Raw genomic sequence first — 12,550 nt, forward strand, 5'->3', positions numbered from 1 at the left:
ATTTTCACTATTGCTCAAATAGTGCTTTACTGCGAAGGATCGTGCTCATATACGTCTCATAACCGCAGTTCACACATATGTTTCATATGTTTGTTGTTGTTTGATTTATCATCTACGGGTTTATGTCGAATTAATCTGATGGCCTGCTCCCAGTTGGCTTGTTAGCTCAATTGGTAGAGCGCTGCACTAGTATCGCAGAGGTCAGTGGTTCGAATCCCGTACAGGCCTGAAATTTTTTTCAGGTCTGATTTTCACTATTGCTCAAATAGTGCTTTACTGCGAAGGATCGTGCTCATATACGTCTCATAACCGCAGTTCACACATATGTTTCATATGTTTGTTGTTGTTTAATCACTATAATGTCAACTTTTTGTTTGTAAAGGGATCTGAACCTCATCTAGCTGACACATTAAGCAGAGCTCACCTCAACTCCAATGGTCACAATCATGACAACCGTGCCCGAATCATGAACATCATATTCGGTAACATTTCTGATGCTCACCTGGAAGAAATACAGGAAGCAACGAAGAAAGACAATGGTCTACAAGATGTAATGGAACTAGTGATGAACGGATGGCCAGATGGAAAACGCAACATTCCTCCTTCAGCATTTCCCTCTTTTGACATCCGTGACACTCTATCTGCAGCCGATGGCGTACTCCTTAAAGGCGAAGCAATAGTCATCCCTCAATCTTTTAGCTCAAGAATAAGGAAGAGGCTACATAGCTCTCACCTCGGTGCTGACAGTATGCTCCGACGAGCACGAAGCTCTGTATTCTGGCCTAGAATGGTGAGCGACATAAAGCAGTTGGCTGACTCATGTGAAGCCTGCCAAGAAATGAAGCCAAAGAATCAACATGAGCCTCTCAAGCAACACAAGGAAGGTGACGAACCCTGGAAAAAGATTGGACATGACATTTTCCAAATTGCGGATAAGTACTACCTAGTAACTGTTGATTACTATTCTACATTTATTGAGGTTGATCTCCTCAGTACTCAAACAGGCACTCGTGTAATTAACCTACTCAAGAGTCATTTCTCTCGATACAGAATACCCAGAATGATTGTATCGGACGGTGGCTCACAGTTCTCCAGCTTTGAATTCGATTTGTTTGCTAAGGCCTGGCATATCATCCACTTGACTTCATCACCCATGCACCAGCGAGCAAATGGAAAAGCTGAAGCAGCCGTGAAATCCATGAAGAAACTGCTGATCAAGACTCACAAAGAAGGTAGTGATCCACTTGAAGCTCTATTGGAGCACCGCAACACCCCACGACAGGACGTTGGTCTTAGCCCTGCTGAACTCATGTTCAAACGTAAGACGCGCTCACTCATACCCTCATTCAACAAGCATTCGAGCAATGATCCCATTGAGGTAAGGCGTCAAGCGCGCAAAGGCACTGTCCAGAAAAGTCATGACAGGAAAGCAAAGAGTCTCCCTGAACTGGACGTAGGACAGCACATATTCTTTCAACATTTGGAAGGAAGAGATTGAAAATTTGGTGAAGTCTCCAACATACTAGGCCCAAGCCCTATGAAGTCAAAAAATCTGATGGAAGCACATATTGACGAAATAGAGTTCACCTTAGACCCACCCAAGTAAACCTCAAGACTCGAGATACTTCCCCATCTCATGTTCCTCACTCTTCCAACCAAACAGCACCAAAAGAACAGACGGCGTCTACCAAATCTTTACCTGGTGAAGTGGCAAATAACAGTGATAACAATGCAAGCAACCCCCAAAATGCTCAGCCCAACAGCCTTGCAGTAAATAGACCACGACGATCCATAAATCCTCCTGTTCGTTTTAATGACTATGTAATTAAGTAATTGACACTGATTTCTAATTGGTCATGATTTTATTATAGGCATGTTGACTTATAAACAGTACCTCTTACTCATAGTTTCGTCGACGTTGTAACTGTTTTTATTGACACTCCAAAAATTTCAAGCTTTCTTTTCTTTCTCCCAGAAGAAAGGATGTTGATTGGCTATCTCATCTGGTTGTCAGAATTAGCATAATTTATCATATTTAACGAGAGACTACGAGGTAAAATAAACATGGCAGCTGTGTTCTAGAATCTTAGTGCTTTTTGCTCGCCGCTTACTACTCTTTCTCTTTAATCAACTCTACAAATCAACAGGAAATGACATTAGGGTAAGCACTTGTTCTTTCTGAGATTTCTGAGGCATGCCTTACTGCGATGGCCGGAGATCAGCAGTTGTTTCATACTATCATGATCTGTATGAATTTTAACAGTTATGCTAGTTTGGTTATATTTTGAAGTTTTATTATTCCCTTTTTTTGGTTCTGTTATGTTTTCGGATACGAAAATATACTTACTATGCGAGTGTTGCCTGTGTCTCAGTTTTATTACCATATAAAAGCTGACAATCTGACTAAACAAGAAAAATTCAAGCAGTCCTTTTCGTTTTCTCTTTGGAGATTTTTGTTTCTGCTCAAGTAATGATAACGTTAATTACGCGCTTGGCTTGTTTACAAACCTTTGTTTGGTTTTTCTGTAACTAATTTCCGGGTCATTTGTTCCGAACTTTCGCTTTCAGTTAGCGAAAAAATAAAGAAGAGAGACGTCTAGTAAATGCTCGAAGTACAAATTGGCTGATGGCGGGCAGCTTTAGCTCAGCTCCTTGTAATAGAACACGCTCTTTCAGCCATTAGCAGCGCGCATTATATTCGAGCTTTATTATAATATAACTGATGTTAACGAAATGACCTGTGATCCTAATATACAGACCTGTACCTCATGAAAACAAACAAACGCTTCCCGAGAGAGAAAAAGAAAAAAAAAATAGTCAAGCATGCAAACACAAGACAACGAAGAGAAACAAACAGCAAAATACACGACCCAAAAAAACCCAGAACCGACGACGTATTTTCGGAATAAGATCCTGTATGGCAAACCTTTGTTTTAAGATAGGTATCCATTGTTTTGTAGAGGTTCACAAAATGTGGCCGGGCAGCGATTTCATATTTCCAGCAGCTTAACATAACCGCGTATCTATAGGAAAACAATGAAAGTTCCTAACATAAGGGTTGCATAACCGCAACTAGCTATAATTACACCTAAAATGCTAAGTTTAAAAAAAGAAAATCAGTTGGTTTAGCTTGTTACATTACAGTTCAAATAGAGCTTGGAATAAAAAAACCCATCTCATTCTGAATTTGACTCACCAACTTTGAACTGACTGAACTGGGTGATGTGAGTCTCATATTTTAAACGTCTATTTTCTGTTTTTTTATTTGTGTTGTTTTTTGCTTTGTTTTTGTTTTGTTTTGCTTTGTTCCGTTTTGTTTTGTTTTGGTTCTGTTTTGTTTCGATTTTTCTTTGCTTTTGTTTGGTTTCGTTTAGTTTAGTTTAGTTTAGTTTTGTCTCTTTGTTTTGTTTTTTGGTTCGCGCAAATTTGGTAGGTAGGCTATTTATTCCGTCTGAACAGATTTATAGGTTCAACAAGTATTTACACCATCATCACCAACATTATCGCTTTTTTCATCATCTGATAAAATTAATGCAAGCTACAATAAACCCGACCACGATAGCTATCGTATTGCACTTTATTTATGTAACCCTAAATTTTTTTTGTACAATCCATGTTCAGTATTACACAGAAGAAGCCGAACTTACAAACTGTTGTCGATATGTTCAGGCCTTGGCAAACGATAACCTTGATAGATTTTTCTTATTGTCGTGGTTTCAGACCATCCTTCGTATGGAATACCTCCTGTGGACAGGTAAATGAGCATAACTCTTTTGTTGTAATCACTTCCATCTTAATGGGAACGATTGGCATGATTTCAATGTTAAAACGATAGTTATCTAGGAATACTCCCGTTTACATCAAGTAAAAGATAGAAGAAGAAGCGTTTTCAAACAGTGTGAGTTTATTCATTAGCGACATTAAGTATTGCCATTACTTCTCTATCATGCAATGCTTCTTTAGCTGCTCATGGTATAACATTTCAACTGGCAATTGTGCAAGCAATCTCGGCGAGTATATTTTATGAAAGTAAACTAACAAATAAGTGAACTGAGTACCGATTGTGAAGATTTCAAACAGGACTATGCCATAAGACCACCTGCGAAGGAAATAGAAGGATGACGACTCATGTCAACCAGGGTAGAAAAGTTATCTTTAATTCAGATACTTCAATGTTTTAGAATATGTTTATCAAGATATAAACAATGCCTTAAACATAAAAAGCTCCATAGTTATTTATTTCATCATTCATTTATCTTTTCATCTCTTTTTTTTCCTGATGAGGTTTAAGTATTGCCCGTTGAACTTAATACTCATCCAAATCTTATACTGTAGTTCTACTCTCAGATTTCCCGGCTCGACGTATCCTAATGAACCTAGCTCTGATCAATAAAGCACTGATTATTTAACTCGTTAAGTAAGCATCGTAAACAGGTTGACACTTCAAATGTATATAATAACGGTTGCAGTACGTACACATCACTTTTGGTTGACAGCCGTTCCACATGGCCAATGAGAATCTCGGGTGCACTCCATTTGACTGGGATACATCCCTGGTTGAATATTTAGAATACTAAGAACATATGTAATTTAAAGACTCTGGAATACAATTATTGAGATATTTTTCATAAAGATTTATACCCTTTTTTCACCAAAGATGCGAGGAGTCGCGATAAATACAAGAGCAACACATGCGTTTCTACAAATCTCGTTAGTTACAAATCACGTGCTCGTTTTTCTTCACATCTCTTGTGTTAATCTGCCCTTCTACATGTTCGAGTTGGTATGCTTGCACTTGAAAGAACACTTATCAACTCCGATTTTCTTATTCCCTGCGTTCACTCCTCATGTTTGGTACAGCGTATAACCTGTTTTTTTGTTTGTATGAAAGTTTAGACACGCTTAGAATGGCATTCCGATAAGAGAAACATGTTTGGCGGTTAAACTGTATAAAAGGAAGTAAGGTTCGTCAGGATAGTACAAGGTTTGGTTTGAGTCTCAAAATAGAGGCCTAGTTGACGTCATTAACTGGTATTCGCTCATTTTTCGTTTTAGTTTTCTTGCATTAAAATCTTTCATACCCACAATCCCAAAACACATTTCTCGTCTATACATTAGGAATATATGTAAATGAGGCTAACCTCACATTATGATATATGATGTACTTGATGACAGTCAAATACAACTCGCTGAACAAGTGATTAAAAAATTCTGAAAATTACCCTCTTGGCATTTCCTGTACCGTATTTGAAATCCTGGTAAGAGAGCCCAAAATCAGTCAACTTGCAGACACGATGCTCGTCGAGGAGGATGTTGCGAGCTGCAAGATCGCGATGAATTATCTGAAATTGAAAAAAAAAGGATGCAATGGGATAATAACGAGATAAATAAAGCACACATCGAAACCAGTCGCTAGACATTTGAATTTACCTAATCATTCTAAGCAACATATGGCAATCTGCGGTCTTTCCTTACACTTAGGTAGCACGGAAAGCCGTAGAAATCTTGAACAAAAGTTCATCTTTCAAACCGGCAGGCTAAATCCCACAGGGATCAACGAACGCTTTTTATTCCACTAATTTATTCTTGTTTTTCTCGTTGCCATGTTCCCACCAATAACGTAGCTCCATTTTCTGCCTTTAAAAGCACACAAAACCCACAATTCCTCTATTCGCTCCGACGAAGGGCTAACGCTCGAAACGTCAGCTTTTGCAATCGTTACGGTGGCCAATTTACCTTTTCAACTTTGTTGATATACCCAAATTATTAAATAAAGAACACGTAATCATATCAAAGAAGAAAAAAGAAAACAAAAGTTTCTTTTAAACTATTTTCGTGTGACTTAGTGTACCAGTGTGCTTTAACTTTTTAGTCGTATGGTGATCGATTCGCGAAATGCAAACCAAGAAGAGTTTAAGCACTTACCCCTCTCGACGCGAGAAAAGTCATACCATTTGCGATTTGTTTGGCAAAGAGCACCATGTCATATGTTGTCAAGTGGTCGACCCTACCGACCCCACGATGATAGTGGTCGAAAACCCCCCTTGATTTTCTCAGATAACCCAACAAGTCACCTCGCCACAGATACTCCATGATAAGTATTGGCTGAGCTAAATAGGTTTAAACACGAATTGGCAATTTGTTAAAATAAGGGAAGGAGAGTAGACATTCCAAATCATCCAAAATGTTGTAAATTGTACACGCTTTGTTATTCATATCGTAGGTATATCTGTTATGAACCAAAGTAGAGACAGACAGGGTAACTAGAAAAAAGGAAACACACGGACAGACATACAAAGACAGGCAGACACATACGGCGATAGAGAGCTACAGACGGTCAAAGGAAACAGAAGACAGACAAAAAGAGATGGCAGATAAACAGAGAGAAAGCAAATATTACCAAGCTAAATATTTAAAAAAATACGCACAATTTGAGCTGAATCTCTCTAACACACACAAGTATATCTATATATATATATATATATATATATATATAGAAATACATATATACTCCTTGAATTAGTACGCCATCTTAGCAATATAAGTGATTCTACCAGTCGTTCACCTCAGCTGATTACAATCATAACAATAGCTGATTACCTCCAACTGTAACACAGCCAATGAACTTAACAACATTCTCATGGCCCATCCTTCCAAAGAGTTTCAATAACTCGATCTCTCTCAGCAGGGCCTTCCTTCCTTCCTCTCCAGAGATTGCTGGGAAACAAGAAAAACAAACAATGCAGTTATATATTTATAGAGAGAAAATTTATTTTGTGGTTAACATGCTTATCTAAAACTGTTGTATATTTGATGATGAATATTCAGCTTAAAGCCTGGTTTACATATCATCGCAGACGATCGCAGAGGATCGCCCTTGATCGCCAGCGATCGTCTGCGATTATATATGACACAGCCTCTTAGCACTGTGAAGTCTCAATAATATTTTCCTGCTCTTCTATGTTCGCTGTGTTACATGACAAATGACTCGGTAACTGTTCTCTCAAAGAAAAAAGGGAAGAGCTTCAATCAGGACCATTCACTAACTATTCAATATTTCCAGCTGACACATAACTTTAACAACGCATATACAGTTGTTTTAGTCATCAACGTTATCTGTTACATTGGTGAAGAGAATGCTACGAAAAATGCTCCCTATTAGTGTGAAATGCCTAAAAAAATTAAGAAAGATCTAAAAAGAGTACATACGTAGGTAGCACTTAGCAGCAACTGTACAATTTCCACGTCTGCCATGGGACCGACCCAGTAGCGCTCGCCACACTGAACCAAATGCTCCTCTGCCTATGGGCTCACGAAAGTTCAGGCGGTCAACTGCAATCTCCCATCCATCAGCGCTTGCGATCAGTTGACCCATCTCAACTTCATCTTGCTCTGTACTGAATAATTGCAGATGAAAACAAGACTTTAACTGTCTTTGTTACCCATCTATTATTTTTTTCTCTGAATGTGTCATCTTTATTCCGTTCTTTTTTTTAACAAGAGTCGTGTTGTCTTCTTTAGTGATTTCATAGAATTAATTTACAATTTGTATGTAAACGAGTTTATGACTTTTAATAATAAAAGTCATTTACAAAACCCGTTTTATTCCGTAACCTGCTAACATGATCCTCTACATCTGCATATAAAGAAAACGTATCATTTAGAAAGGAATCTATCCGAAAGTTTTGTGATACTCTCTTAAATCAAACAACAACAAACATATGAAACATATGTGTGAACTGCGGTTATGAGACGTATATGAGAACGATCCTTCGCAGTAAAGCACTATTTGAGCAATAGTGAAAATCAGACCTGAAAAAAATTTCAGGCCTGTACGGGACTCGAACCACTGACCTCTGCGATACTAGTGCAGCGCTCTACCAATTGAGCTAACAAGCCAACTGGGAGCAGGCCATCAAATTAATTCGATATAAACCCGTAGATGATCAATCAAACAACAACAAACATATGAAACATATGTGTGAACTGCGGTTATGAGACGTATATGAGAACGATCCTTCGCAGTAAAGCACTATTTGAGCAATAGTGAAAATCAGACCTGAAAAAAAAATTTCAGGCCTGTACGGGACTCGAACCACTGACCTCAGGTCAGTGGTTCGAGTCCCGTACAGGCCTGAAATTTTTTTCAGGTCTGATTTTCACTATTGCTCAAATAGTGCTTTACTGCGAAGGATCGTTCTCATATACGTCTCATAACCGCAGTTCACACATATGTTTCATATGTTTGTTGTTGTTTGATTGATCATCTACGGGTTTATATCGAATTAATTTGATGGCCTGCTCCCAGTTGGCTTGTTAGCTCAATTGGTAGAGCGCTGCACTAGTATCGCAGAGGTCAGTGGTTCGAGTCCCGTACAGGCCTGAAATTTTTTTCAGGTCTGATTTTCACTATTGCTCAAATAGTGCTTTACTGCGAAGGATCGTTCTCATATACGTCTCATAACCGCAGTTCACACATATGTTTCATATGTTTGTTGTTGTTTGATTGATCATCTACGGGTTTATATCGAATTAATTTGATGGCCTGCTCCCAGTTGGCTTGTTAGCTCAATTGGTAGAGCGCTGCACTAGTATCGCAGAGGTCAGTGGTTCGAGTCCCGTACAGGCCTGAAATTTTTTTCAGGTCTGATTTTCACTATTGCTCAAATAGTGCTTTACTGCGAAGGATCGTTCTCATATACGACTCTCTTAAATGTTTTGTATGTGACAGAAAAAAAACTTTAGCGCGTCAAAAAATTCAGGTCACCTGCCAAGGAAAAAGCGCGTTGAAAGAGATGAAAATTGGGATTGGATACTGAGACCGTTTTGTTAAGATAACATTCCAAAAACGGAGATCTTAGAATTGAGCTAAGGATTGAATGAATCTCGTATGAGGAAAACTTCGAACCGACTTAGTTTTTCTGTATTTCTCTAATAGGAGAAATGAAATACTAATCATCCGTATTGAGTGCTTTGTTTACGAAAAAGGATCGGCCTAAAATCGCATTATCCAGTTGCATATTCAACACTCTGAGTCTCGCATATTTCAATTATAGTTGAAGGAGACTCAAAAGATCTCTTTCTCCTCATTACTGTGCCGCCCAGAAGTCGGCAGAGTGGTCAGAACAAAAATAAACAAAAAGCAAAATAAACATAAAACAAAAGACTAAACAAGTTGGCAGAACATGTCAAAGACAGACTACCATTTAATGACAGCTGCCTTTTATCTGAACTTTTACTGCTTAGGGAGAAAAGCAAAACTCTTTTGGTTCTTGCAATGGAGATGGTGAATATAATTGGTCCAAGCTAAAAGTTGAAAACTTCGGACATAACCACATGCTTAAAAATTGAGCAAAGAAATTAAAAAAAAATACTTACTTCTGCATAGCTGACACTTGATGTAAGGCTATTGTCCAAAGAAATGTCAGAAAAAGGGTGAAAATTGCTTCGTTGGGAGTATAAATCACATAGTTAACCTAGTTAAACCTTGCGACCCCTTGTCAAACAAAAGGAGGTGGGTTGTCACAGCAATAGATTTTATCTAATAATTTATAGCCTTCTTGTAATTTGACTACTTAATGGGCTTGCGGGAAGTGAGAAGTAACCCTCAACGTCAGAGATGGAAGTGCAGAATGTGACCTTAAAATAACTCCTTCGTAATTTCAAAACCTGACTTATAAAAGCCACAATTTTTCATATTGAAACGTTTTGTTTTCATCGAGTAAGGTTTTACATCTTAACTGAGTTCCTTTTACCTGTCGCACGGCGTTTTTTAAAGTATGCAAAAAGAGACAGCAGTAAAATGACAGCAGCCACAGGTCCACCGATGTAGTACCACTCTAGAGGAGCTGGTGCATTTCATGAAATAAAGTAACGGGAGAAGGTCATAAGAGACTAATTTAGTTAATAGAAAGGAGAAAACAATGTCACCAATTCTCATGGTAGAAAAGTTAACCTTCTCTTTGTTTTGTACTAACAATTGACTATATGATATTAATATTATTTACTGCTTGTGTCGGGGGATGGGGAGGGGGGTTTAGGAATGACCGATTGAATATTGAATGAGGCTTATTGGATTTCAAACAAAGTAGCAGACAGACAGGTAAAGATAGATGATAAAAGGAGGAAAAGAACGAGCAGGCATAATATATTGTTTATTCAGAGGATGTACGGAAGGAAGAAGGGACAGGAGGTTGCAGGGTCAGATGGGTGGATAGTAACTTGCACCCAGCAGATTGAAAACAAAAATTACTGGGCTGCAAAAGAGGCATCGCGACTAAAGAGCTTACCAGCTAGTTTTTACCTGCCATTATTTTTACCATCACATCAGTGGATCTACTCCCAGCGTCGCTGGACGCTTCACAGGAATATTGACCGCTGTCATCAATTTCAACATCTGATATGGTAATAACTTTCTTCCCATCTTTAGTATCGAGTTTTGCTCTTTGAATTTTTTCCACTCCGTTTTTTTTCCAGATTGTAGCTTCTGAGTTCTGGAATAGGCAAGTCAATTGAAGTGTTCCTCCTTCTATTATGGGAGCTGGCTGTTTTGGAATAATTTTTGGAAGTTCTGTAAAGAAAACAGGAGAAACTCATAATTGTGGCATGCTCTTAAGAGCTTCTCAATGGGAGATGGCTCTCGCAGCTAACGGTTAAGATCCTGGCTATTTTACGGCTTACGGTTAATTTCTTTCCACTGTCATGAAAATAGAGGTTTTTACGGCTAGGCAGTTTTAAACCTACCGGTTGAGGATCTTTTTCCGTTTTACGTTGAAAACAAATAAGGCCAGCGAAGAAAGCCGGCTCAAACGTTTCACTTTTTAATATTTCATTAGTACCCTCCATTCCAAAAGGACAAAAGAAGTCAGTTATGCTGCACAACCTTTCTTTCATTTCCAGCACAAAAGTAGTTAGAATTAGGAGCTCTCGTGGCCCCTTAATGAAACCTGTGATATTCTTAATGTCAATTGAATGAGTCTCATCACGAGTTAAAAAGATTCACAAGTCAACTGTGTGGATAGATGCAAGAGAACTAAATATCCTAAGGAAATATTTCGAACATTTAATCGCAATTTTGCCGAAAATTTCGCTCAGTAATGGAAGCAGTTCTTCGTGTTTCCATTACCTTGTTCATTGTCAAGACTGTTAATTTTTGCATCACATGCAAAAATGGCTTTTGAGTTTCGTTTTCGTTTTCAATTCCCACTGCTCTATTCTGAACTTCCTTGATCCCTCCATCAGAAAAATATCTTTTTAAAATGTTCCAGCTGAGGTGTTTGTAGTGTATTGATTATACATGTACCTATATTAATTATTGACAACAACCTAGCATGGGCTGTAAGGTGAGCACTTTGTACTTTAATTCAGTAAATGTACTACTCGCAGTAATCCTACTATACTGGAAATACCTGCATGCTGTAAAATTACTATAAGTCAGTAAACTCTTCTACTTCTATATGTGTAATGTGTTTGTTAATACTGTTCAGTTAGCATTTTGCAATGAAAGAGAAACAGTCTCTTTGTGTCTGAATGACGACACTACAGTGTTAATTTATTTATTTATGAACTTTGCCAAAAAACAACAGTCTAAATAAGTAAATAGGAAAAAAAAAAAGAGAAAAACCCCAATCAATGATCGAAAAAAAAAAAAAAGGGGACACCGCAACAGCGTAACCAATTACAGCGGGCCCATGTGCAAAGCATACTATAGGGCATTACGTATTAGTCAAGAGGCGACAGCGCCATTACTACTTGTAGTTTTTCTTTGCATTTTAATCTTTCAGATCTATTCGGTTCACCCAAATAGCGGGCTCTTTTAAGGTCTAGAACCAAATAATTTGCAACAAATTGTATCCATTTGTATGTAATAGGCCCAGTGTTAATATTAGGATTGATATCGCCCATACTGACTCTTGAGCTTCCTGAGGCTTAAGAAAATTCTAACTCCTATAATAATAAAACTTCAATAAGAGTTATACCTATTCCAACTTTTTTTTCGTTGTCTGTGCACATCAGTTCATAATAGAAGCCATGTGCAGTCCGTGAGCAGTATACAACCCGGCTTGAGCTACTATTTCACTCCTTTCTCAGCATTAATTTTTTCTCCGCATTTATCTCCACCATCTTCATCTCCACATTCATCTTCACGATAATCAACCAATTTTTTTTCATTAAACTTACCGTAAACATCCAGTGTTGCTGAGGAACTTGCTGTATTTATTATGTTTTTAGCTGTACAGCTGTAATTCCCTTTCATCTCTTTTGTGACACGTGGCAATTCCAGGGTTGATTCTCCTTCTTGACCGGTCTGACTGCTACCAGCTGGCAGGTCACCATTGTTAAAATCCCAGAAAAAAGTTGGTGTTGGATAACCTGAGGCTAAGCAACTAAAGTTTACAGGGTATCCTTCAAAAGCAGATTGGTCTATCGGATGCGTCTTCATCTGGGGAGAGACTTAAAGTAAAAAGATGACCATGTTAAACAAAGGGTCGCATTGTCCATTTTAAAACTCCGCTCCAACCGACTGATTAATTTTTTTTCCGTTTTACAT

General features: G+C 38.2%; 1 protein-coding gene across 2 annotated transcripts in view; it reads right to left on the reverse strand.

Moving 5' to 3' along the window:
• Positions 1-12,550, reverse strand: part of LOC111318827 (inactive tyrosine-protein kinase 7) — a 42,447-nt gene that overhangs the window by 5,745 nt on the left and 24,152 nt on the right. For both annotated transcript variants that reach the window (XM_088760286.1, XM_088760285.1), the window contains 12 exons: positions 12,181-12,453; positions 10,304-10,570; positions 9,756-9,848; positions 9,379-9,406; positions 7,210-7,397; positions 6,601-6,717; positions 5,926-6,110; positions 5,223-5,342; positions 4,477-4,553; positions 4,059-4,099; positions 3,648-3,744; positions 2,927-3,023 (listed from right to left, as the gene is read on the reverse strand). In XM_088760286.1, coding sequence (XP_088616412.1) covers positions 2,927-3,023; positions 3,648-3,744; positions 4,059-4,099; positions 4,477-4,553; positions 5,223-5,342; positions 5,926-6,110; positions 6,601-6,717; positions 7,210-7,397; positions 9,379-9,406; positions 9,756-9,848; positions 10,304-10,570; positions 12,181-12,453 — 1,583 coding nt within the window. The remainder of the gene's footprint in view (positions 1-2,926; positions 3,024-3,647; positions 3,745-4,058; positions 4,100-4,476; positions 4,554-5,222; positions 5,343-5,925; positions 6,111-6,600; positions 6,718-7,209; positions 7,398-9,378; positions 9,407-9,755; positions 9,849-10,303; positions 10,571-12,180; positions 12,454-12,550) is intronic.

The sequence above is a fragment of the Stylophora pistillata genome, chromosome 5 (genome assembly GCF_964205215.1).
Source record: "Stylophora pistillata chromosome 5, jaStyPist1.2, whole genome shotgun sequence".
Lineage (NCBI taxonomy): Eukaryota > Metazoa > Cnidaria > Anthozoa > Scleractinia > Pocilloporidae > Stylophora > Stylophora pistillata.